We start from the raw sequence: 26,619 nt of genomic DNA on the forward strand, positions 1-26,619 counted from the left end.
CTCCCCTCGGGGCTTCCACCCATACACAGAAATGCACGAGCACCGCTGCTTCAGAGCAGGGTGGAGAAAGGACCGCAATTTTACTTCATGTATCATTCACCAGTAAGCAAACACTGATTATTATCATACCAAATGTTTAAAGCAAACATGACTGTTAGCAATGCAGTGACGACACACATTGAGCTCCGGCTCGTACATGGGAGCGGTAGAGTATGCACGGTGGAGCAAGGAGGCATTTCATTGGTTCTTTCCAAGCGGACCGCGAGGCAGTGATTGGTGGGCTTTTTATTTATTTATAGGATTTCGCTCCTTTTTCAGAGCCCATGACTTATTTATTGCTGTCGGGGTGTAAAGACCATTTCAATCTATATATAAAAAAGGTTTATATCGGAAACAGTTACCAACCCTGCTTTTAAGTAAATGTTGCAATACTACAGGGCAAAATCAAACACAAGTATTTGCATCAAAATATACTAAAAGTACTAAAACTAAAATGCAGAATGGCCCATTTCAGATTCATCAACAGCCTGGGTTCAGCCTGGTGTTACAGCACTTTATCCTCGGCCAAGAGAACCAGACTTGAGTAGGCAGGTTTGTCAACATGCTCCCCCATCTGCCCTGTAATTGAATAACTCGCACACATAAACGAATAAAACACACACATAAGCGAATAAAAAATACGCAACACATAATCAGCAAAATCATTATCCCGGAAAACAGATGCTATCGCTGCCACAGCTCATTACTTTTGAATCGTTCGCATGGCTGCTGATGAGGTTTCTCAGGGATCTACTGTACTGTACATCAGCCTTAATCAAGCCAAGTGCTAATTAATCTGCCCTGACCCCGAGGACCCCGCACAGTCCCACTGAAAACAGAAAAGAACAGAAAGCATTTTGCAACATTAATTACCGCACAAATGAGTGCCATTGAACTGGTGGTAACAAACGTCTCGGCTGCAAGGCCAACGTGAATGAGCAGCAGCTGCAGAACACGTGGTGCGTGTTTGAGTGTTTCTAAACCCAACGGCGTGCTGAAACAGTCCACTTTTTCTCACAAGTTGGAGAGAACACTGGCTCACAATAGCATCACGGTAAAAATAATGGTTACTGGAACACAATCGGTTTTGGTAATGACTAATCATGCTAACTTTACTCTGTCCCACACAGTCAAACAGCTGTGGGTGTTGTGAAACAGAAAAATAAATCACCCCCTCTGCAAATGTTGCTGCTACACAATCAAGGCAAGGCAGCTTTATTTATATAGCACATTTCAGCAACAAGGCAATTCAAAGTGCTTGATATAAAAACGATTACATGACCTTATACATTTGAGGGAGACAAGAAATAAGCTTTTTCTGTTGGATTTTGCAGAGCAAAGTTATCAATAAAAGCTAGATGAAACAGAAAATATAAGTTCCCTCAGTAGCTGCAGATGCACTCAAAGAATTTTTGTTTTTATCTTTGTGAACCAATATTTCTTGGTAAACTTCAGTGGGAGTCAAACATCCTACTGAAGTACCAGAATTAAACATCAATCAAGCAGAAGTAAGGCTAACTGTGCTGGAAAACAAAAGTAAAGTGTAATTTTATCAAACTTGCAAAAACACATTTTTCAACACAGTTTCCTAGAAACTGTTTAAATGCTACCAATTCATTTTGCCAAATGTTAGGAACTCCGTGTAAGAAGGCAGGTTGGGGTGGTGGATGGGTCAAACAAACAGAGAACTTTCACTCAGGAGACCGTGCTTAGTGTACCGTTTTAAATTAAAAGTAAACAGCAAGTTTTTTCAACTTTACGGACCAAACAGAGCTACGTCATGTTCTGCTTCATGTGCGTAACGTAACAGATGATTTTTAACACAAACCACGATCTTTTCAAAACTAAACAAAGTCGTTTTGGTGCCTAAACCTAACCAAACTGCGACGGTTTCACAACTTTTAAAACCGCAACCTTTACTTTCTCTGGTTTAGATTTGAGGACGGAAACCGCTAGCCTGGTCCTACCAGACTCTGGTCCATTTCATTTGTACAGAGGGTCTTTCCACTCTCCATTGACAAGTGTTAACTTCCTTAAAGGCGGGTTTAAAACTATTGGATCTGCCCAGAGCCACTCTGGATCTGCCATAACCAATCGCTAACGTTTGGTCGTGACGTCGGCTTAGCATCGCTAGCGATAGCCTTAGCGAACTCCTTCACCACTAACGGAGCGAGCTGGAAAATCAAACTGTTCCTGAACCCCGTGGGGAAGAGGGCCACAACATCATGGCCCCCAACACAACTCAGCAAAGATTGTTCTTGCTCGGGCTTTAACTTCTGGATATTCGCCGGCGTTGCCACAACGGACCGAATGGCTTCGTTCGCATCTTTCCATAGATATATATACTGACTCCGCCGCCATTACGGAACTAGCGCACAACCTCAACGTCATCGTTCTCAGCCACTCCCTCTGTTCGCTGATTGGACCACCAAATATTTGGCCGGAGAAAACCCAAGAATATACCGCAAACCCAGACGGCGTACTGAAGGAAAATGAAAATTGAGCGTAAGTACGTAGGAGGGCGGAGCCAGGCTAGGAAACTCCTGTGGGTCGCATTGACAACACTTTCCAGATGTTTCCAGAGAGGTGTCCTCTGAAAAGTAAGGTAAGGTTCATCCGGATCATCATGCATATAGATAGTTCATTTGAGTTTCTTTGTTACCAAAAACTTAAGATAAAGTTTATAAAACGTCCGTTAGAAGTCCAGATACTACAATATCTAGGCTAGTGAAGCGGGAGAGGGCAAGCTAACACTATACTGTATTTGATGCGCGTGGAATCGGCTTCCTTGTACTGTGATAAAATACATCATGTGTACATCGTAAGACAACAGACTGACCTGAGATACAAGCAGATAGTGCTGCATCTACTGTAGGTATTGCAGGGAAAACTAATTAAATATGTTGTCAATCAATAGATAAGTTGGTTAAAATAGGTTGCTAATTATATTGATAAAACAAATGCTGTAGTTTCTTTCAAATCGTGTTCGCTACATGGACGTATTTTCTAGAAGACAGACCTTTACAGAAACAACAAGTTTTCATTGAAACTACTTTCTACCAAAAAAGTGTTGACAGTGACATCTCTGGATTATCCAGTAGAGTATAGTTAACTCACCAACTCCATTTATCTCCATTGTACCGGCGCGGTAACAGAAATCCCACAGACAGAAACCTGGACAAATTAAACCAAACTTACATGGATACAGATACACATAACTTAAAACTGTTGTATAATCATTTAAGCGAGCTTGATCTTATTAATTCTTATTAATTATCCTCTGTGGAAAACAGTTGAAAGGTCTGTAAACATTTTAAATAATTCATTGGCATTTCTTCTTTTTCAGGAAGGTTTGTAAAAACGAAATTAAAGAGAAATTATTTCTGTTTACAGACCACTCTGGACAACCCCACCCCCCCCAAAAAAAAGAAAAAAAACATGGTACTTCTTAGAAGTACCATACCACCAAGTACATCCCCCGCCCCGGGTAAAACAGTAATCACTGAGTATACAAGGTACTCGACACAGTGTGGGTACACAGAAAAGCTACTCAGTTACAGTGTTAGGACCACTTGTCATTAATTACTCTCCACTTTCAGCTAAAAATGAAATATATATATATATATATATATATATATATATATATATATATATATATATATATATATATTAAAGAATCAGACAAGTGATAAAAGCAAAACAATACCATCAAACCAACAAATCCAGCTGCTAGACGGTAGAGACCAGTGGCAGGTGTGTGTGTGTGTGTGTGTGTGTGTGTGTGTGTGTGTGAACCATAGAAAGATGGATGGTGACTATCCCCCACCCACCCCCACATGCTCTCTGCTCTGTGTTAACTGTCCATTGTCCCTCTCTCCCCTGCATACTTGTATCAGTATTTTTCCAGAAATCCTGCATTGTTTGACCCGGCCAAACACTGCTGGAGGGGTATTTGTGTGTGTGTGTGTGTGTGTGTGTGTGTGTGTGTGTGTGTGTGTGTGTGTGTGTGTGTGTGTGTGTGTGTGTGTGTGTGTGTGTGTGTGTGTGTGTGTGTCTGTGTGGAGTTGTGTTTGCATGTACGGGGAAGGGGGGGAAGGGTTGTGGTTGTTGAGGCCCTGAAACTCCCTCATGGAGGCCAGTTGTCACTTCACTCTGTGTTTCCGCCTCTGAAACTCAGGAAACGAGACGCTTAACTGTGACTAAGAAAAGGTGACAACTGAAGAAAAAGAAAATGAGTGGAGGACCAAATATATTTTATATATATACAAACTGCTGTGTGTTGTTGTTTTTTTGTGTTTATAGGAATAACAACAGCAGCTTGGTCCCTTTCGTGAACTTCACAGCAGACATATAGAAACTATAATGAACACAGACTATGAATTGAATGTTTGAGCGATATCAACAAAATCATATACGGAAACTAACGTCACACACAAGGAGGGAGGAGATAGTCTGAACTGAAAAATGACATGCCATGCCAAAAAAAAAAAGAATCACCCTGCCTCTAAAAATCATCCTGTCTACCAGGAATAAAAATAACCTCCATGCCAGAAAGGTTGTCCTGGATGTGAGAAATTGACCTGCCGACCAGAAAAAAATCGGCCCTCAGGCCAGACATTTTACCCAAATCAAACTACCGAACTGGAAGAAGTGACCTGTTTACAAGACATGTCTCCCGATGGTGAAAAATGGACCTGCTGAAAAGGCTTTTGCCCAGCCATGCAGGTATTCCAGAGCTACTTTAATATTCAAACACACAAGAGAGCTTCAATACGTATAACAGGGGGATGGATAGACTGGGTTTCGGTGTTTCAAGGCTCTTTTTGCAATCTTGGACTGATCGTAAAAACACTGAATATATTTGTGAGGGAGCAAGTCGGGCATTATTCAACAGTGCACAGTACAGTGATGGAAAGTGTACTCAAAGTGTAAGTCATGCAATCAATATTTTATTTCGAGTATTTATGTAGATAGTTTTGGTAAATTGATTCAGAGTTTTTAGATAAGATGAGGGGTAAGTTATTCCTTTTTTTTCTTTATTAAAATATATTTCCAATTGAATCTGTTGGCAGCGTGTTCTGTGGATTATCCAGAGTAAAAGGGACGATGCTGCCAGCATCACAAACATGAATTCCCTTACTTCCCTTTGTATTTGTGAGGAGGCAGACATATCAGAGACTAACTCCAAACTTGGGCAAATGAAAACAAAACTATTTTCATAGATATCACTAGAGGTAAGTGAGAAATGATGTGTTTGGGAGACAAAACGTTAAGATCAGTTGGAGAAGGGACAGAGGGAAGGAACAAATGCATGAAGGGTTGGAGACAAAAAGGGGAAAACATGGAGAAGGAAGAAAAACCAAGCGGGCTGTCCGTCATGTGATCTCTCAGTACAACAATTGGATTCCACGAACATGAACAAGAGATTTACAGTTTGGGCAGATTGGATTTTTAAAGTTGTATCTCATACAAATTATGTTATCATTATCAAATGAAAATGGGAAACATTTCAATATTACAAGGCCCGCAACCTTTGATCATGCACCAGACGGAGAGCGTTGAAGGGATTCAGACTCGATGCTCTGGGTCTGACATTTCACCTGCTGGTGTTTGGGTGGCGTCGGGGCCAAAGGTCCCTTTCACTTCATGTGAGTTGTGACAAAGAAAACAGTTGCACGATCCGGCTCTGAAGGCCATAGGTCATAAAAAAAAAAAAAGACTGAAACTGAAACACTGCTGCTTTGCCAGACAGATAGAAACACTGAAGGGCCAGGTGCTGCTTTGCAAGTTATAAAACAACTGCTAGTTGGGGGGAAAAAAAGAAGAAGAGTGTTTTCAGGTAACAACAACAAAGCAGTTATTTGCGGCTTTTCGGGAGGCTGTGGCTCAGTGGTAGAGCGGTCGCCCGTCAATCGGGAAGTTGGGATGTTCAATCCCTGGCCCTGCAGTCCCATGTCGAAGTGTCCTTGGGCAAGACACTAAACCCTGAGTTGCCCCCGATGCTGCGCCATCGGAGTGTAAATGTGTGTGAGTGTTTATCCGATGAGCAGATGGCACCTTGTACGGCAGCCTCGGCCACAGTGTGTGAATGTGTGTGAATGGTGAATGGTTCCTGTACTACGTTAAAGCGCTTGGAATAGTCGTTAAGACTAGAAAAGCTCTATACAAAAACAGTCCATTTACATTTCACAATAACGAGGGAGCTCTGCAGAAGAGAAGAGTTTGTATGATTTTTGCAGTATTCACATGAAACCTAAAACCACAGGGGAGAGACGAGGAGGATGAGGAGGAATAAAGTGAGGCTAGATGAAAAAAATGTTCAATGTGATCTGTAAAGAAGGGTCAGCACATGGACGTAGATGGAATGGAAAGAGGTTGACGAGGGAACATTGGCGCGTCACCTAAGTCAACAACAGGGTGAGTCATTCCTTGCAGATACGAATGGGGGCGGGGGGGTTGGTCCTGTCTAAGCAGGAATTGACATGCCAGATAACAAGAATTGATGGCCAGCATCCGAGAAGGGATAAGCAGACTATGAGCACACAACAGAAGTGTTTGATAAGGGAAAACACATCAATTTTCATTCACACACACACACAGACACTCTCACTTTTACAGCGAGCAATAGGGGAAATTAATAATTAATGAAAACACACGACAAGTTGCAACTAAAACATGACTTTGCAGCAGAGTGTGTGGATGTAAATGTGTGGTGAGGCTGAAAGGCCATGCACTGAAATGCTTTGAAGAACTGTTCACAAAAGCAATGCCGAGGCTTTTAATAGCCAGTAAAAACTCTGGCAGAGGGAGTACTCAGATCAGCAAGAACAGGATTTAAAGTTCTGAATGCTGAGCTGACTGATCTCCCCACTAACCGCTTCCCCGGTGATGGAGATGGAAAACATCTCTGGTTAAAGTCATCATCAGGATGCCCACAAGTCAGGAAACTGCACAAAAATGTTAATACCACTTTCTGTAAGTGTATTCAAAGATTAAACGGTTATTCGTACAATAAAGCAATACGGTTTCAGTTATGTATGAGCCATTTTACTGTAGCATACATATATGTATCTACTGATAACTAATTTTATCAAGCATGCCTGGGGGTTATTTATTTGTGTCAGTTCACCCAAAAAAAAAAAAAGAAAAAAAAGATTGTCTCACCCTCACCACTTTCTATTTAAGAAATAGTCTGGACATGATTCTTGAAGGTGTCATGATGACCACTTGACAGTTGCTGCTCAGCTTCTCCAAACTATGGTGCCATATTCCTACTGCTCTGTGTATTTAGTTTGTTTTATTGAATGAGTATCGTATTTCATTTTTATTTATTGTATCTTTATTCTTCCTGCTAATTTATTGCTGTTTCGTACTTGTTTCACATTGTAATGTGCGACACGCTGTGCTCCTTGTCGTGGTTGTTACAGTCCTGGAGGAACTTCATTTTAGTGAGTTAAATAATTATTTGACCCGGTTTGAATTGAGCCATGAATTACACATATGTTTGTCAATTTAAAAGATATTTTTGCAAGTCCAGAAAGTCTTTGTTTGTCGTAATACGGTTTAAGTAGAGCACTGTGAACTACCCACCCAAAAGTGGCATATGCGACGTCTCGCTGAAGCTACGATGACTGCGTTTTGTAGCGGGATGTAACGTTAACTTGCACAAACAACGGGTCTTGCTCGTGCTTTCGCTTCCTGGCTGATGAAAAGACACAGGATAAAACACGGCAGATAAGATAACGTTACGTGTGTTGTGGAACATAGTTAAGCTAGCAAGCAAGCAGAGCATCAAGCTAATTGTGCGAGACAAGATATGTAGCTAGTTCACCGAGAAGTTTCACACAAGACTTAGTGGTACTACTGGCAAAATTATCTTTTAAATTGACAATCCTGTAATTCATGGGTCAATTCAAACAAGATCAAAAAATGATTGGTCTCTCCCAGTGACAGTAAAAATAAGATCTCTCTCTCCCTACCATACTGTTTGTTTTTTTTTAACAAATGAGGTCCCATCATGGATGCATTAAGGGTCCCATGGGGTCCACTGGAAGTGGAGGGAATTAGCCTCTATAGTTGAATAAGTTTACAATTAAAAAAAAACATTTAAAAAAAAAAAAAACACTACTCTACTTACAGACAAGTTTTGTTTAGCGTTTTTTCCAATAGTCAAGATATAAAACATTTCTATTGTCCACCTTTCTAATTCTGCTTTTAAAATATCTTCCGGGATGTAGTCCACTGATGCGGCCTCACTTTAAAACAGGCATGAAGGCCAAATAAGTAGTTTTTTTTATTCTGTGGACAAAATAAAATAAACTAGAAGGTGGACCGGGATTTATTTATTTTTTTCCAAAAGTTTTAAACTCCCCTATTTTAGTATGACCGTTAAATGCTGAATAGGAAGGTGTGTTGAGTTTAAAAAGAAACAAATACAAATCCTTGAAATGCTAGTTTGGCAGAAATCTGTAAAACACAGCTTGATGTGAACAGAACAGAAACCGCTGAGGCAGAAATTGAAGTTAATACTCTTTATTCATTATTTCCTCTTCAAACATTTTCCTGATGTACATTTCCATTCAAAAGGAAAAACTCAAGTGAGGTAAAAGTCTTGAAAAATGAAATAGTATAATTGTTGTAACCATCAAACTCATCGTCACATTCACAAAGCTGACAAAAAGCTCTTGCATTTACTATTTCAAAAAAATATATATATTTAGACAATTTTCATATTTTTCCCCACTTTTTAAACTTTTATAGCAACAGGCATCCCTTCATACACACATGCAAACAAGCACACACACCTCCACGCATTAACATAAACACAAATCCGCTGCAATGTTTTTTTTTTTTTTTTTTTTTTACAACTCCCGATATAGAAAGTGTAGGAGAGCCTCCAGCACATTCCTATGGTAAGACTTTTACTTTAGACAACCACAAAATATTTAATCCACAGCTCGCTCTGCACCCCCTCCAGCAAAGAATACTTACTACAGGTGTCATATAAAAAAAAAAAAATAATAATAATATACTATACTAATAAACAGAAGCCCAAACAAGTGGGACAACCAAAAGGCAAGGTAAGGGAGAGAAGCAATGGGATGAATAAGTAGTTTACAGCGGGAAAAAGTGGGGGCCAGAAAAGAAAAAGGCAAAATACACTTCATCCTTGTTTTTTTTTTATAAACACAACATCCTTCACAAAGACTAAATGATCGACATACATACATACATACATCAACCCTTGGCGAACAAAGTGATTTAGCATGAGCCCTGCTGCACCCCACTCTCACCTAATTGGGGAAGGTAAAGCTTTCATTAACAGGCACACATTCATTGTCAGAAAAAAGGTCAGAACCGTAAACATGTTAAGGTTGGGTGGAAACAAAAAACAAAAACAAAAAAAAAAAGTAGGGGATATACAATCCAGGCTGCGCTCACTATCGACTGTCTAGAAAATGCAAGTTTTTTTTTGTATGTTGCATTCTCTTTTGACCTCGCTCAAAGCTACTTTTAGTGGGAGATGTCAACAAAAAGCCCAAGAAGGGACTAGCTCAGCAGAGCTATCAAGCTCAGCAGTCTTCAACCTGCGACTGAGCAGCAGCCTTACCGGGCTGCTGGTTTTGACTGTGGCTCCAAGCTTTAATAAACCAATTTATCATCCCTCAGAGAGGGGATACACAAACTGGGGAATGATTGAGATTATGTGCCGCTATTCCCTGAAACAGATTTTTAGCACTATCCGATCGTATGAGGGTTAGGAGTTCGATGAAAAACCCAGCTGTTAGCGCTAAACTAAGAGGGGACTACCCACTGAGTGATAAGGTTTTAAAACAAATGGATGCACAGATAAAACCGAGCGCTGCTGTCAGGCTGTAGCAAGCTGAAGTTTGCTGGCTACTTCCACCTTCAGGCATGATCTACTCCAATAACAACCTGTAGTTTAGGCAAGAAGAGGAGAGTCAAAGTTACAATTAGAGACAAAACACAAAATGAAGGTGAGTATTAGGAGGGAATTCCTCCATGTCAAGGGCAGATTAAACCAATTTACCCTCCCGAAATAAAAAAAAGGGACTAAACAAAGCACTCAAACACATTATGTCCCTGAGAACCAGCTCAACTCCCTCCAGCAATAGACCACATTAGCTTATTTGCATTCCTATCAGGTGGCTGGGTTTGGAGTAAAACAAGGCCTCTTTAAAGTGCTTCTGTTAGTATGGGGTCTCTGCTGGGTGACCTCCAGCTACTGTGCGAAAGTATGGCTCGTCAGTGCACTTCAGGTAATGCTTTGGATGGGGACAAAATGGTCGGCAAAATAAATGTGGCCAGGCTGCTTTGGAGGAGGTGGAGCTCCAATGCTAGGCAGTCCATTAAATGAAGGGTGTATATAAGATATATGTCTAACCCTAAAATCAGAATCAATCAAAAGTTGGATTTCAAAAAAGGCATTCAGGCATGACTGAGGTCAACATGGCTGCCAGCGACAACAAGACCCAAACGTGAGATGGGAGTAAAACAAAATGGCTCAAAATGGCTGAGAAGACCGACAGGAATGACTAGACACGTGAGTTTCAAGGAAAGGTATGGTTTGGGACTGAAACAAAGAGACCACAACTAAGGGGAAAAACTAAAATTCAAAATAATTTTGCTTCCCAACCAGAAAAGTATGTATTCTCCCATAAACTATGATGAAAGTCTTGTATCACCCAAGTTTCAAAAGGTTTAAAAAGGGGCTTGGGAAAAAAAAAAAAAAAAAAACACAACACCTTTTAAAAAAGCTAAATCACTCTCCAAAACGTCAAAAGGCACTTAAGTGCTTCAGTTGCTGGTTGTAATTTTGGTCCAGAGCGAGACAGTGTGTGGCACCTCACTTGTTGTTAAAAAGACATTTGCATTTCCCCCGTACCAGCAGAGCATACCCCTGTGACCTGCAGAAGAGGTAGCACTGACTGTCCCCCTAACAAAATATTTTAACCAACCAGTTGGGAGTTGTGGGCCATCCAGATAAGCGATGTTTCCGGTTATCTGGTATAAGCACGAGCCGCAGTGAGCAGGAATAAGTTAGAGCTTCAGAGAAACTGAGGGGTGAGAGGAAGAGAGAGACAGCAGTTGTCACTTACACAAGTTTAGCAACTATTCTCCTCTCAAACCTGGATGCTTAAGAGAGATGACAGGTTAAAGTCACAGCTTAGGACATCTGCTAGTAATACCACACTGCAAGTGTTCAAAATGAACAGCTAATAATAGGCTTAGCTACTTATAGTAATTTATAGGTTTGGGGAGGAGGGAACTTGTGGCTCAAGTCAGTTGTAGCTTCCAGGATACATCAAACTCCAAGTCAGGAAGGGGAGTGGCATCCAACTGGCACACATCATGGCATTTCTATTAACATACCAGTTGCACTCCCTGCTGTCTGTGCTCCCATGACCACAAAAGGGGTTCAAACACAGAGTCCTTCCAGCAGGCACTGATAGGATAGGAAGTGACTCAGCTCCCCACACATGTAAGGTGGCAGGGCTGCTGCTGCTGCTTGCACACCCATCCCCAGTTCCCTGCTCCGAAGATACCTCCCCCAGGAAAAAAAAAAAAAAAAAAAAAAAAAAGGATAATTATAGACAGCCTGTAGTTTGAGAGCCAGTCGCTGCGTCAGAAGAGGATCCCATTTCAGCGCTGCCATCGAGCCTGCAATGGTTGTAAGGGACAAGACTGGGGCCCACCATGTGCTGCTCCTTTTAAGGGAAGGGACAACCAGTCAGCCTGTCACTCCAGGACTCCTAGCCAGCTCTCGCTGCAGGCAACGAGGCCAGCCGCATGCTCTCAACGCGCCCATGTCCGCTTTCTTCAGTCAGTCAGCTTCCCACAATAGCCATCTTGAGGTCACTGGTGTGAGGCTTCGGAAGGGACTTAAAACACAGGGGAACGTAAACTCCTCAGACACACAGGAGCCCGTCTATCTGAGGCCTAAACTGTCTCTCTGCAGATTTCCAGTCTCGACTGAAAAGTACAGGGCTGAGTAAACTGGATAAAAGGGGAAGGAGGGGAGCTCGTCCTACACTGAAATTCACAGTGGAAAATAAAAATAGACACATTTTCTCTTGCATTGATTTCAAATCACAGGCACTGCTGGCATATTAAGGAGACCACAAATGTCTGTGAGAGATATTTACATGTCAAAATGAATTAAAACAAATGGACTCCTCTCGCTTCCCCTTCATTTCTGATGTGAACAAAGTTATTAGTGTACCACCTTTCTAACCTCCCCAGTGAACAAAACTTTTTAACACTGATTTTTTTGTTTGGGTCATCACCTATTATATATTACCCCTTTCCCCAATAATACTATTTTTCAAGATTTTAATTTTTTTTTTAATTTTTTTTTTTTAACTTTTACTAATCACAGGACAAAACCAAATTCAAGGCTACATTTTCTGCTTCCCCTTCTTCAAAAAAAATAGCCCATACTTAAATTATTGGGTGGGTGGGGTCAACTGGGAGGTTAAGGCACAAAACACAACTCTGATAAACAGGGAAAAAAAACATGAGGAAAAAAAAATCTAAACACTTAAAAATATCACTTTCTATTCAATGACCTAGACATCTCTGTAGCTAAGGAATGAGAAAGGATTCCAAAAAAACAAACACAAAAAAACAAAAGCAAAACACTTGTCCACTTAAATATAATTGTGCCTTGAGAGGAACATAGCATTTATTGCCTCAATAATAATTTTTTTTTTTGGGGGGATTTTTATTTTATTCCTTCTCTTTTCTCAAAAGCAGCAGCAGCAGTGGTGGTGCCCTCTTGTACATCCGTCCACTTGTTTTCCTTCTGTCAGTTACATGGCAGCCATGTTGGAATGTTCTGGTTAGCCACATAGTAGTTGCTGAAGTTGTGGTCTCGGACATAGGGCGCTGGCTGATAGTAGCAGGTGACACAGGACGCATCAGGGATGGCGTTCTGCTCTGCCAGCACTCGGAAGGCCATCAGCGAGATGAGGTGGAGGGTCTGCCGCCGCTCGTGGCCCATGAGGCACACCGTGCTCTCGTTGACCACTCGGCGCAGGATCATGAGGTAGTCGTACTTGCTCTTCTCCTCACCTATAAAGTGGCTCTGGAGGTAGGCCTCCACCTTGCGCTGCTGCTCACCGATGTCAGGGAAGTCGATGAAGAAGCGGGAACACATGTACCGCTCGAGGGCCTTGAACTCCTCCTCGCTGGCGGGCCGAAAGTCCCGCACCAGCAGATTGCAGTATTTCAGCAAGCCGCCACCTCGGATCTCCTCAGGCCGCTTGGTGGCGATGAGCTTGTTCCGCAGGTGGCTCAGCGCCATGCTGAAGTCCCCGTACACGCTCTCCCCATTCACAGTGGGGTGAAAGGCCTGTGACATGGGCGTCTGTGCCAGCTCGTAGTAGGAAAGCATGGAGTCCAGCACAATCTGAAAGGAGTCCACACTGAACTCAAACTGCCGCCGTATTGAGTCCACAAACTTCAGCTCCACATTGCGGCCGTTGTTGTTGGAGAGGGAGATGAGGCTCCAGCGGTCCTGCTCCGTGTTGACCTTCACCAGCTTCTGGACGTAAGCCTCTTTGAGAGTCATGGGTGTAATTTTCTCTTTGTTCACACCTTCAGGTAGAAAGTCCAGCAGGGTACCTAGCACCACGTCCTTGATGAGCCTGAACTCCGCCTCGTGCGGCAGGTCCACCCTGAAGATGACGTCCAGATCCTTGTAGCTCCAGCCGATATCCTGCACCAGTACGTGGCTGGCCGTGGAGCCGTTGAGCCGTACGTCCTTTACTCTGATGCCACTCAGCTCTAGGCGGGAGCGCACCCGGGCCACAATGTCTTTCAGCCGCACCTCTAAGGTAGGGAAGTTCCCCCGTCCATGAACAGGCACAACCTCCGTCAGAACTTCATTCAGCCGGCTCACCTGGTCCCAGGTCAGGACACTCACTGAACAACTCTGGGATTCCTCCTTGTTATCCATCTTCTCACAAAGTTTAGATTAACTAAGATGCCAGGAGAGAAAAATATGTTAGTTAAGGTGTTAGCATTAAAATGTGTCTACAAATCAGAATATTTTCAACCCATTGCCTTTGACACAAATATAAAATACTAAAAGCAGATGTATCTCTGTTGTAACAATGAATGCCAAACAAAATATCAATACCATCACAAATAAAATGTAATAAATGACAACTATTGGTTTGCCAGCGTTAAAATATCTCATGCACCAGTAGCAGCATCATGACCCATTATGCACGAGCACAGCAGAATGCGAGCACGAGACAACCTGCTCGCTCGCGCACACACACGAAAGGACATAGCCCGTGAGGCTTCTAGAACAGCTCACCGAGCCAGCATGGCTTTTATTCCAGAACCGCTGAGAGACAAACAAGATAGCTTAAAAAGTACACTAAAGACATAATAAAAATGGCCATATCCTAAATTAACTGTGGCCAGACAAGTTACCGATACACACATTTCGTCAAAAACATCCCCAGTGACGTTAATCATTTGTTCCAGCTGACTTGTCAATTTAGCCGTGACGAATGCAACATATACGTTTCATCAATATTAATCCATATGGCGACGAATCCCTCCGTAAATTCAGCAAAGTCACGTAGCATACGTTCGGAATAATCATGAAATATACTAGCTACATACTTACCGTTAAAATATCCTAACTCATGGCAAGTTTTTGAATCATGGCTATGACTGGGTAAAGTTTAATTTAGCGAGTCTAACTTAACATTACTTTCCTAACGTACGCAGTTAAAAACGCGGTTTTACTTGACAGAAATGAGCGATGAAAGCAGTACATACATTTCCAAAAGCGTGGTCTGAAAGCATTCAAAGTCCGAAAAAGAAGATGTTAACTTGGAATCCGTGCAGACACCTCCACATAATCCACGGGGCGGGAGTGGCAGGATCACATTGTAACGCTGCGCATAAGTTGAATAATACGACCCACTAACACAGATGCACAGCCGTGGCACGACACAGTCCCCTTGTCTATGTAGCGTGGCTTTTACAATTTAAAAGCACAATATTAACAATATATAGCATTGCCTGATGAAAACAAAACACGAAGTTCGTATATCTACCAAAAAGTCCAACTTTCATCATCAGCAGATCACATCAGTGTTAAAATCTTCGAATTTGATTGTACCAATGCGCCGAGCGAAGCATCTGATTGGTCGACGAGGTTTTTGCGTTGCCAAGTAACCAGGGCCGTCTCCTGGCAGGCGGCATTCTCTGACCGTATCTATGGCAGTTCAGTTGAAAATCAGCAGTTATGTTCTTTGATATTATTAATGCTCATTTGAGATTATACTGGTTTAATTTAACTTTAAAAAGTTCTTGTTAAAATAATAATCATGTTGTTGTAGCCCCCAAATTGTACAAATATGTATAAATAAAGATTTGTTTAAAAATAAAAAAGGGCAAAAAACCTCCCACACATACATGTCAGAGACGTTAAAGTCACAGGCTACGTGTAGCTATATCTATTCGTTAAAGTGAACAGACAAATTGCAAGTTATCACCAGACACTCAAATGGCCGACAAAGTGTATATGATCAATTTAGATTTTTTTAATTTGTTAAAAGTAGCCTATTACCCGTGATGTTTATCTTCCAGTATTTAACATTGTGGGTAATACCAGGTAAATAGCCTATTGATTTTATTATCAACATTACATTCAACACTATTATCAAAACTACTCACAAAGTACAAAGTACCTAGTAGTTTATTGTATTGAGAGGCATTTCTAATATTTAGTCTGACCACACTGATGTCACACAGTGACACCTTAAAACACTTTTAACCGAAACATAAGATAACATTAACAGACAGCATTCGTTTTTTTCCTAGTTGTACCTAATAAACTGGATCAGAACAACCTGTTCGGGCTGATGGGCTTTATTGCAGGACTGTCACACAATATCTCCCAATTTCTCTCCTAACTGTTCTATTTAGATTATTTCTTTGTATAAAATAGTTCAAATGAAAGCAATAAGTGTGGTTTCAGTGCACACTGACCTGTGCAAACCAAGGCAAAGGTCACCAGACATTATCTTGTACCGGAACCATCAACGCCATAAGCATTGCATGTCTGAGTTTATCAAAATATATCTGAACCTCCTGTTTAAGTTGTCATCAAACAACAGTGTGTTGTGTTTACAACTGTAATCAGTTGTTTAGTTTATAATGCAGAGTCATTTGCACAGGATTAGGGCTGTAAAAATCTCATGTTTTTTTAGAAATGGAATAACAGGCTGTGAGGAAGCGAGAGACTCAGGCTCTCTGCTGATAGTCTTAACAGGACTTTCTACTACACAGGAAATGTTGCAGGCAGATACTGTATGCTCTGGGTGAATGCCGCTAACACAGCATGGGGAACCTTCCTTGAATTTCTTTGGAAGTCATTTCACTAGAGCACATGAACATATTCCACCATAAATCTCTTTCTGTTGCACACACACACACATAATCAACACTGACAAATAGCACAGCTGCATTGTAGAACCCCCCCCTCTGAGACACGCTGGAAGTGAGTTCTTCCCTCCCGAGTTGTGAATGATGCAAGGAAACCACAAAAATGAACGCGAGTGTTATGATTCTTTGGAAAGTGAAACACAGACATATACCACAGAATGCCCCTGCAACAATAAGAGCTTATTGCTTTGATGGTTTTATTTCAAAACAGAACATTTGATGATTTACAATAGTTGAACAGCTTAACATGCAGTACAAACACAAAGCAGGTATTGAAGAATTAAAGCACAAACCATGTACTGAAGGCTCAGTCCTTCCCGCAGCGGACGGGGGTTCGATTCCGACCCGCGGCCCTTCTCTCCCACTTCAGCTGTCCAAGCCACACACAAAAAAACAATAGGAAAAACCTTAGATACATCTTGGCAACGGGAGATATTTGTAGTCCGCTCAGCACATACAGCCCTTCAGCTCAGACAGCTACTAGCCAGAAAGCTAACGTTATGCTAGCAAGTTTCAAATTCAATAACATTGTGTACGGTTGACAATCAGGAAATATAGTTTGACAGTATAAGACTAGCTATCCAGCCATGTCATTGTCCCCAAATCAATATCAAGACTTTCACAAACAAGTAGCAAGTTGAACAGCGAATGGGATGTGAGATGATCGCTGTGATACAGAATAACTTCAGTTTAATGGGAACTACTTAGTAGGTGTCCAATATCAGGTTTTAATGTACACCCTGCAGCCAATCAAAACCGAGTATTCATCCAGACCATGGTATAACAATAAACAAATCATAATTATTAATAATGTATCATTTAAATTTAAGGTGTATTCATATAATTTGTCACACTGCAATTTTGTAGCGGCCTCCTGCGCTCTCAACCAGGTGCCCAATCACCGCGAGGGACGTGCTGTGAAATATAAAAAATTTGGGTGTAACAACTTTTTACCCGTTTTCCAAATGTGCCCTTCTTCTTTGAGCGTGTGAACAAGTATGCCCCGGGCCATTTAAAAATGTCTCTACCCGTCCCTGCTCCTACTGGTTGAAAATATCACATATAGTCATGGACAAGTCATGTCGATGAAGAAAACATCTGTCGGCTGCACATCTGTCGTGATAATCTATTCTGCAAGTGACTATCATCCAATTCCATGATCAGTAATATGATGAATAACACAAGTCATAAAACAGGACCCATGACATTTTGAAAAAGATTTTATTTGTATTTTTTTGGCGAATATTCTCCTCTTATTGTTTTCAGGAAAAGATAAGAACATAATGCAAAACATTTTCATTTTTCAATGAAACAGTAAGTCGGCTTTGTGTCAACTGGTCCTTTCCTGTAGTGATACATTTGTCAAATGTGCCATTTAATAAAGTTAAAAGTAGAGTCAAAGTGAAGTGTGTTTTCTGCTTGACTGGAAAATGTGATAAGATATGTTTAAAAAGCAGCAGGAAACACACACGCACACCACACACACACACACACACACACACACACACACACACACACACACACACACACACACACACACACACACACACACTCAATAGATGAAGACTTCGACGCTGACTCAAGATGTAGATTCTCACACAAGATATTTATTCTTTTCTCTGCGGGTATCACTGATGGGAAAACGAGAAGGTGAGATGAAACCACCGATCGACAGTGTGGAGCTTTAGCTATGTCAGCTGTACGGATGTGGTTGTGTGTGTGTTGGGGGGGGGAGCCCCTAAGAGAGTGGGACTGTCAGTGACTCAGCAGCAACACTGATAGGAAACTAGTAGAGTAGTAGAGAGGAGTCCCTCTGCATGACTTGATAGGTGATGACGGATATGTGTGTGTGTGTGTGTGTGTGTGTGTGTATCATACTTTCATTAAAACTAATATTAAACTGAAATGTACGGAGGGGACATATACAGCTTTTATTTGGTCATCATAAACTGATGTAGAAACACCTATAAAGGACTCCTTTATAACCTTTATGAAAATGGTGGTGTGTTTGTGTGTGTGTGTGTGTGGGGTGGGGGGGTTATGGCAGCACGTCTACAGTATGTGATGAAGGCTGATAAGAAAGGAGGATTTTTATAGCCTTCATAAATGTCCCTCAGCAGAGCTCTGAGATCAAGCCTTGATCATCTTTGTAGCTGAAAAGGCTTATGTGCAGTGAAGTCAACTTGTGCTGCAAATAGGAATTATAAGAGATATTTTCTCAAGAAGTAGAGTATAAAATGTCAGAAAATATCAAAAGGCAAGGCAAGGCAGCTTTATTTGTAGAGCACATTTCAGCAACAGGGCAATTCAAAGTGCTTTACATAAAACATTAAAGAGCAGTTAAAAACAATTGAAAACAATTTAAAAACATTAATAAACAAATTAAAAACATTAAAAGACAAGAATAAAATTGATAGTGCAGTATAAGAATAAAAGTTACAGTGCAGTATAAGAAATTAAAGTTAATAGATTATTTAAAGAAAAGCAACATCAAAAAGATAGGTCTTTAGCTTAGATTTAAAAGAACTGAGAGTTGCAGCGGACCTACAGGTTTCTGGGAGTTTGTTCCAAATATGTGGAGCATAAAAACTGAACGCTGCTTCCCTCTGTTTAGTTCTGACTCTGGGGACAACAAGTAGACCTGTCCCAGACGACCTGAGAGGTCTGGGTGGGTCATAATGTAGTAGCAGATCAGAAATGTATTTTGGCCCTAAACCGTTTAGTGATTTATAAACCAGTAAAAGTATTTTGAAATCAATTCTTTGAGGCACTGGAAGCCAGTGTAGAGACTTCAGTACTGGAGTGATGTGATCCACTTTCTTGGTTTTAGTGAGGACTCGAGCAGCAGCGTTCTGAATCAGCTGCAGCTGTCCGATTGATTTTTTTTTGGGGAGACCTGTAAAGACGTTAACCCACGTAGTGTCAAGTCTACTGAAGATAAAAGCATGGACAAGTTTTTCCAGATCCTGCTGAGACATAAGTCCTTTAACCCTTGATATATTTTTAAGGTGATAATAGGCTGATTTTTTAATTATGTTAATGTGGCTTTTAAAATCCAGGTCTGAGTCCATGACTACACCAAGATTTCTGGCTTTGTCTGTTGTTTTTAACATTGTCGTTTGAAGCTGAGCGTTGACTTTCAATCGTTCCTCTTTTGCTCCAAAAACAACCACCTCCGTTTTTTCTTCATTTAATTTAAGAAAGTTCTGGCACATCCAATCATTAATCTGTTCAATGCACATATTTAATTGTTGTATTGGGCTATAGTTCCCTGGTGATAAGGTTATGTAAATTTGGGTGTCATCCGCATAACTATGGTAACTTATTTTGTTGTTTTCCATAATCTGAGCCAGTGGAAGCATGTAGATGTTGAACAGAAGAGGCCCCAGAACTGAGCCTTGGGGAACTCCGCACGTCATATTTGTATGCTCAGATGTATAATTACCTATAGACACAAAGTAGTCCCTATTCTTTAAATAGGATTCAAACCACTTTAGTACTGAGCCAGAAAGACCAACCCAGTTTTCCAATCGGTCAAGCAATATGTCATGGTCTACCGTATCAAATGCAGCACTGAGATCAAGTAATACTAAGACTGAAATTTTGCCACTATATGTGTTTAAGTGGATGTCATTAAAGACTTTAACAAGAGCCATCTCAGTGCTGTGGTGTGGTCGAAAACCTGACTGGAAGGCATCAAAACTGTTGTTTAGCGATAAGAAAAGGTTGAGTTGTTGAAAAAACACTTTTTCTATGATTTTACTTAAAAATGGAAGGTTTGATATTGGCCTATAGTTGCTCATTAGTGTCGAGTCTAGATTGTTCTTTTTTAGGAGTGGCTTGATGACTGCAGTTTTCAGGGCCTGTGGGAAGATACCTGAGAGCAGAGATGTGTTTACAATCTGTAGAAGATCTGAAGCCAAACAATTCAAAACATTTTTGAAAACACCCGTTGGTAGAATATCAAGGCAACAGGAGGAGGTTTTCAGATGTTGTATAATGTCCTCCAGGTTTTTAAGGTTGATTGTATGAAATTGTGTCATGTTGGAATTTGTTTTGCGTGCACACTGTGACAACACATATCCTGTACTTGATATGGAAGCCCTGACTGTTTGTCTAATTTTCTGAATTTTGTCTGTGAAGAAGGAGGCAAAGTCATTGCAAGCCTTGGTAGACAACAGTTCAGATGCTACTGGTACTGGAGGGTTAGTTAATCTATCAACAGTAGCAAACAAAGCACGTGAATTATTATTGTTTCTGGCAATAATGTCAGAGAAGAAGGACCGCCTTGCATTTCTTAGTTCCAGATTATAAATGCGAAGTCTCTCTTTATAAGTGTTATAGTGGACCTGGAGATTAGATTTTCGCCAACTGCGTTCAGCTTTTCGACACTCTCTTTTTTCTGTTCTCACAACTATAAAATTTCTCCATGGAGATATTTTCTTACCAGAGACAGCTTTGATCTTAGTGGGAGCAATAGCATCAATAACATTCGTAATTTTACAGTTGAAATTATCTACAAGCTCAGTGACTGAGGCCCCAGTAAGGGCGGGTGTAGAGGAGAAAAGCTGAATGAATTTTTCACTGGTGTTTTCAGTGATATACCGTTTTCTGATTAACTTTGTTTGAACACTTTTTGGCACAGAGATAGTGCCGTTAAAGAAAACACAGGAATGATCAGAGAGAGCAACATCAGTCACCACAACCTTGGAAATGTTCAGACCCTTGGAGATAATCAAGTCCAGAGTGTGCCCCTTATTGTGCATGTGCTGTGTCACATGCTGAGTCAGTCCATAGCTCTCAAAAACACAACACAGTTCTTTGGTCCCTCGGTCCTGGGGGTTGTCAACATGAATGTTAAAATCACCAGCAATAATTACACGGTCAAAGTTAATACAGATTATAGACAGCAGTTCATTAAAATCGTCAAAGAAGGATGCACAGTATTTGGGTGGCCTGTAGATATTTAGAAGTAGAGCTTGAGGGGAGGATCTTAGCTGAAGAGCCACATATTCAAAAGAAGCAAAATTTCCGTAAGATAATTGCGTACATTGAAATGAGTCATTAAACAAAATGGCGACTCCACCTCCTTTCTTATTCACTCTATTCTCACTCATAAAACTAAAGTTAGGGGGGGCTGACTCAATGAGAACAGCAGCACTGTTATTATGGTCCAACCAGGTTTCAGTTAAAAACATAAAATCAAGATTGTGCTTGATAATAAAATCATTGATTAAAAATGATTTACCCGCCAAAGACCTAACGTTTAGTAGGGCTAGTGTTAGTGCGTTTTCATTTTTTGGGACAGACTGTGGCTGACGAGGAATGGATGCTAAATTTGCAAAGTTTGCAGTTACGTGCTTATTCGCCATTCTTTTTCCCAGGCTTGTCTTGGAAAGAGTCATGAGTGCTACTAGGCATGCAGCCTGGACCCGGCCCATATCAGTTAATGCTTGCTGCATTTTGCACACAAGCATCCTTATCAGTTTGGGGAGAAGGAGTTAACTGCCGTCCTTGAGGGGGCAGAGGTGCCTGGCGTTTTACGATGGGAGAAGGAATGGGGGCATACTTGGTTCCAGCATTTACCAGCTGCTTCATCTGGTCAGTGAACTCCAACATGGGGATGGGGGAAAGAGGGGAGAGCGACGTATCCTTAAAGAGGTCCTCAAAGCTGTCGTGGTTGTCCAAGGGGTTTGAGGAGTGTTGGACGGGTGAGATGGGGGGGTTGAGATTTCTCATCTCCGCTCTTTGGTCTCCCATGGTCAAATCTTTGCTCAGGTGGGGGCTGTGGTGTCTCACTGCCGCACTTTGTTGTGTATACACATCACAATTTCCCAGAGCCCAATTTACAGTTATTTTAAACAGAGAAAAGCAGCAAATCCTCACAACTGAGAATCTGGGCTGATAGTAGGCCTATTGTCCAATTTTAGTTTATCTATAATATATCATATTGCCACGTGTTGGCTGATAACTGAAACAATATTTTGGAGCTCATTTAGAAACAGTGTCACCATCACAAACTTTTAAAGTTAAGTTTACTTTTCAACGGTAAAATGAGCCGCTCACATCTTGGTCACAGCCCTAGTTACCAAATGTAAGGGATCCTTATCAAATATGTTGTATATATGTATCTTTAAACCCACACATATCAATGTTAGTATCAGCCTCAAAATCCCAGTATGGTTCAGACTACTGTTTCAGAACTAAAGTAAAAAGACTCAAAGAAGAAGACATGGCTTGCATTGTAACTATAAATATACACAAGAACATGAAATAAATGTGTAGCTATATAGGGCCTAACTGAAGTAGAAAGGTACAAAAACATCAAGGGAAAATCTGGCCTCACAGGCCGATTTAGACAGAATCAAGCTGCGTTGTTATGTCATGCATCATCCACCTTTGTGATTTTAGCACTAGGTTTATTCAGAGAGACGTTTTGTTAGCCTGCTGCTAGCTGTTAACACACGGCCTAAGGGTGTTTGGTGAACTGTCTGGATGATATTAACCTTTGACCTCTGAACCCCGGCTGACCTGAGTGGGCTGACATTTACTGAAAGCATTCTGTCAGTCGGTCTGACTTGCACCACACCTACTGTAAACTGTAGGAGCAGCACAGTGTGGGCCCTATCTTGCACTTGAGGCCGACTCAAGTGCCTTTGCTAGTTTAAGACCGACACGGTTGTCAGTTTCCCGTCCAGCGCCCACGTCGTTTAAATAGCACCTGCACCCATCTTTGCGCCCATGGGTGTGCTGGTCTAACAGGGAGGTGTGTTCAGGTGAATTCTTGGCGTATTGCTATCTTGAGGCAGCGGGAAGTGAACGCGCCATTGACCAACAACAACCTGATCTAAAGTCAATAGCGCAGCATTTCATTGTTATTTTAACAGCAAATTAGTAAAATTAGCCTAGGCTTATGCACAGAGCGCACACACTATGCTTGTTACACGCACACAGGGAAGCGCAGCAGCACACAAACACGCAAAAGATTACAAATAAAAAGATTACGGTGCAAATCCGCCATCATAATAGCTATGTTCCAAGGTACAAACGCACCTGGCTTTTAAAGGGAATGGGAGATGACAATCTGATTGGTTTATTGCATGTTACGCCCAGAACACACCTATGAATTAGTGAAGACCCTAAGTACAACCCTTTTGAACTTTGTGCCCGGCACACAGACCCTTTTTTCCGCCGTCAAACTAGGGGGATCAAAGTGGATTTGGACACACCCCAAACGCACCTGCGCCATGAGCTTCTCGCCGTGCGCTTAGATCGTTAAAATAGGGCCCTGTATGTGATTCTCCCATCATACACTCCCTAACACCCTGAAACATATCTGCTCTGCTTTCATTACACAATTATCAAAAGATTTTCTTTTAACAAAACAGAACCATAGCCATACTACCCAATCTGTGTGGACTCTGATATTAGTGCTATCACTGCGTTTCTGTGATGCAGGAGCATTATAAATATTGCAGCGTATAAATTTAATAAACAAGACGCTGCCTTGAGAGTCACAGCTGAGGCACTTCAAGTGAAATAACAGCCAAAAGACTTCTGAATCCAGGGCTGCAGTCCATATACTATGTATAGTCACTTTCAATGAGGTCCATTAAGTAACTAGCTTGGAGCTTTATATTATATTACATGATCTTCATCAGCAGTTCATAACACTTTGAGGATTTCTCGTCCATCTTAGCTTAAAAGTCGTGGATAAGGATAAAAATCTACAGTTACAATGACAAATGGTAAATGCTTAATCAAAGCATTTTTGTTAGCTCTGCTGGTGTAGTATATGGCCAAAAGTATACGGACACTTAAACATTGCATCCGTGTGTGATTGTTGAACATCTCATTCCAAAACCATGGACAGTTCAACTCTGTTGAAGTTTAAAACTATTGGATCTGCCCAGAGCCACTATTGATCTGCCATAACCAATCGCTAACGTTTGGTCGTGACGTCGGCTTAGCGTCGCTAGCGTTCGCCTTAGCCAACTCCTTCACCACTAATGGAGCGAGCTGGAAAATCTAACTTTTTCTGAACCCCGTGGGGAGGAGGGCTACAACATCATGACCACCAACTAAACTCAGCAAAGATTGTTCTTGCTCGGGCTTTAACTTCTGAATGTTCGGCAGCGTTGCCACAACGGACCGAATGGCTTCGCTCGCATCTTTCTCCGCCGCCATTACGGAACTACAACTCCAACTAGCGCACAACCTCAACCTCATCGTTCTCAGCCACTCCCTCTGTTCGCTGATTGGACCGGTAAAAATTTGACCAGAGAAAACCGCGAATATACCCCAAAAACCCAGACAGAGTACTGAAGGAAAATGAAAATTTAGTACATAGGAGGGCGGAGCCAGGCTACTGGCTCACAGTCGGTGTTATCAAAATCATAACACTTTATCACACTTGATCCACTAAGGAAATTGTTAATTTGCAGTTGCTCACAGTCAAATTTAAGGCAAAAATAAGAGTAAGGAAACAAAAACTACTCAATAATTGTATATAAGAAGTACAAGAAATAAAAAAGTTAAGTAAAAGTAAGGCTAAAAAGATTCCAGTTCATCCCAAAGGTGTAGGATGAGGTTGGGGTCCGGGCTCTGTACAGGCCAGTCTAGTTCTTCTAAACTTAAACTGAGGAAATGATTTCTTTATGGGCGTGGCTTTGTTCACAGAGGCATTTTTGTGTTGAAACAGGACACCTTCCTCATACTGTGGAAGCACACAACTGTTCTTACTATGTAGTAGGGTCAAGATTTCCCTTTGGGACTATAGAGGCTTCCCTTTTGCAAACCATAAACAGACCCAGACAAAAAGTACACAAAAGTATGTGGACCATAGTGTAAGTAGCAGTACTGATGGTGTCATGTACAATTTGTATTTTAGGTATTAAAGCCTATTACTGCAGAGAAAAACATGTAAAGCAGAAAAATCTATCTTTGAATTCTTCATGTCCCTCTGCAGAAACCATACAGTAAATCTACTGTAACGGTTTAAGAGAAAAGTTATTACTTTAATGGTTTCCACGAGCCAGCAGATTTAGCCAGCTCAATATTTCTTAAAAATAGTCGCACAATATTTGAAAATGTCCATAACTGACCTGTATATGACATATGCAAGAAGTACTTCAAGTTTATTCCAACATGATGGGATCACACAAGCAGATACAGACAGATGGGATCATTGTTATCTGCAACAAGTTGGATTTGATTTCTAATTCATGCCAAGATTTCTGTTCCAATAAATGGTTTATTCTGAGGATAGATTTATTGTGCAACCACAACCAAATCCTCGCCCCCTTGCATAAACGGCCAGCTGCTAACCTCTTCAAGCAACAGATATATTTCAAATTATGAGTCTTGCTGTTGCCTCATCACGCTGTGTGTTTACAGCATGTAGTCTACTTTTTTAGGCTTACTCTTACTACTTAACTATCTTACAAAATGCTAAGAGAACCTGCTAATGGGGAGGCAGCAAGCGGGCTTGATTAGGGAGGCTGATGCTGAGGTAAAATGCCCTAAAAGGGTCGTTCACACAAATGAAAATTAAACATTTTCTTGCTTACCTCTACATGTATGTAGCTATGTAGATAGGTTTGGTTGTATTTGTCCAGATTTCAAAATAGCTGTCTCTGAAACTTCTGCATCTACTCCAAACATCAGAGGTGAATGGGACTTTTTAATGTTTTGTTCCGCTCTTAGCATGGAGACGTTACGTTTGAAAAACTCCACAGCAGTGTGTCTTATTAAAGGCACACCGTGTAGGAATTTCTCCCATCTAGCGGTGAAACTGTATTTTGCATTCAAACGAATAGTGCTCTCTAGTGCCTCGCTTTTTCAAATGCGTGTTTCAACTACGGTAGCCGCTATGTGCCAAGAAGCTATGACAACGTGTCGTCCAATAGCGCTTCATCGAGTTTTCTTTCGGGTGATGAGGGTCGTTATTTCAAACTGCAGTGAATCATTAGTGTGAGCATGTGTAAGTAATTACCCTTGTGATTTAGACCGTAACATTGACTAACCTGTCGAGAAGAAAGCCGGCAACTTCAGTGTCCCTTTGAAAGTCTTTCTCCTTCATTAGCT

The 26,619-nt window shown here is 41.2% G+C and overlaps 1 protein-coding gene and 1 long non-coding RNA gene across 3 annotated transcripts; both read right to left on the reverse strand.

Annotated features, from left to right (window-relative positions):
- Window positions 1–349: 349 nt before the first annotated feature.
- Window positions 350–3,797, reverse strand: LOC120570220. The gene is made up of 3 exons (XR_005641032.1): window positions 3,746–3,797; window positions 3,157–3,213; window positions 350–618 (listed from the first exon to the last, which is right to left on the reverse strand). It is a non-coding gene; the product is annotated as an uncharacterized LOC120570220 (long non-coding RNA).
- Window positions 3,798–8,555: 4,758 nt separating this feature from the next.
- Window positions 8,556–15,241, reverse strand: tent5c (terminal nucleotidyltransferase 5C). Of its 2 annotated transcripts, none has more exons than XM_039818458.1 (2): window positions 15,141–15,241; window positions 8,556–14,042 (listed from the first exon to the last, which is right to left on the reverse strand). In XM_039818458.1, exon 2 carries the CDS (start codon window positions 14,018–14,020, stop codon window positions 12,869–12,871), a length of 1,152 nt encoding a protein of 383 aa, XP_039674392.1. In that variant the 5' UTR covers window positions 14,021–14,042; window positions 15,141–15,241; the 3' UTR covers window positions 8,556–12,868. The 2 variants fall into 2 exon arrangements, with proteins under 2 accessions (XP_039674392.1, XP_039674391.1); XM_039818457.1 differs by lacking the exon at window positions 15,141–15,241 and adding an exon at window positions 14,860–14,957.
- Between the last annotated feature and the right edge of the window lie 11,378 nt (window positions 15,242–26,619).

This window comes from Perca fluviatilis, chromosome 12, assembly GCF_010015445.1.
Source record: "Perca fluviatilis chromosome 12, GENO_Pfluv_1.0, whole genome shotgun sequence".
In the NCBI taxonomy this organism is placed as follows: Eukaryota; Metazoa; Chordata; class Actinopteri; order Perciformes; family Percidae; genus Perca; species Perca fluviatilis.

What these genes read in the sequence shown, in the direction of transcription:
- tent5c (XM_039818458.1), bottom strand. Translation starts at nt 14,020, where the DNA reads ATGGATAACAAGGAGGAATCCCAGAGTTGTTCAGTGAGTGTCCTGACC.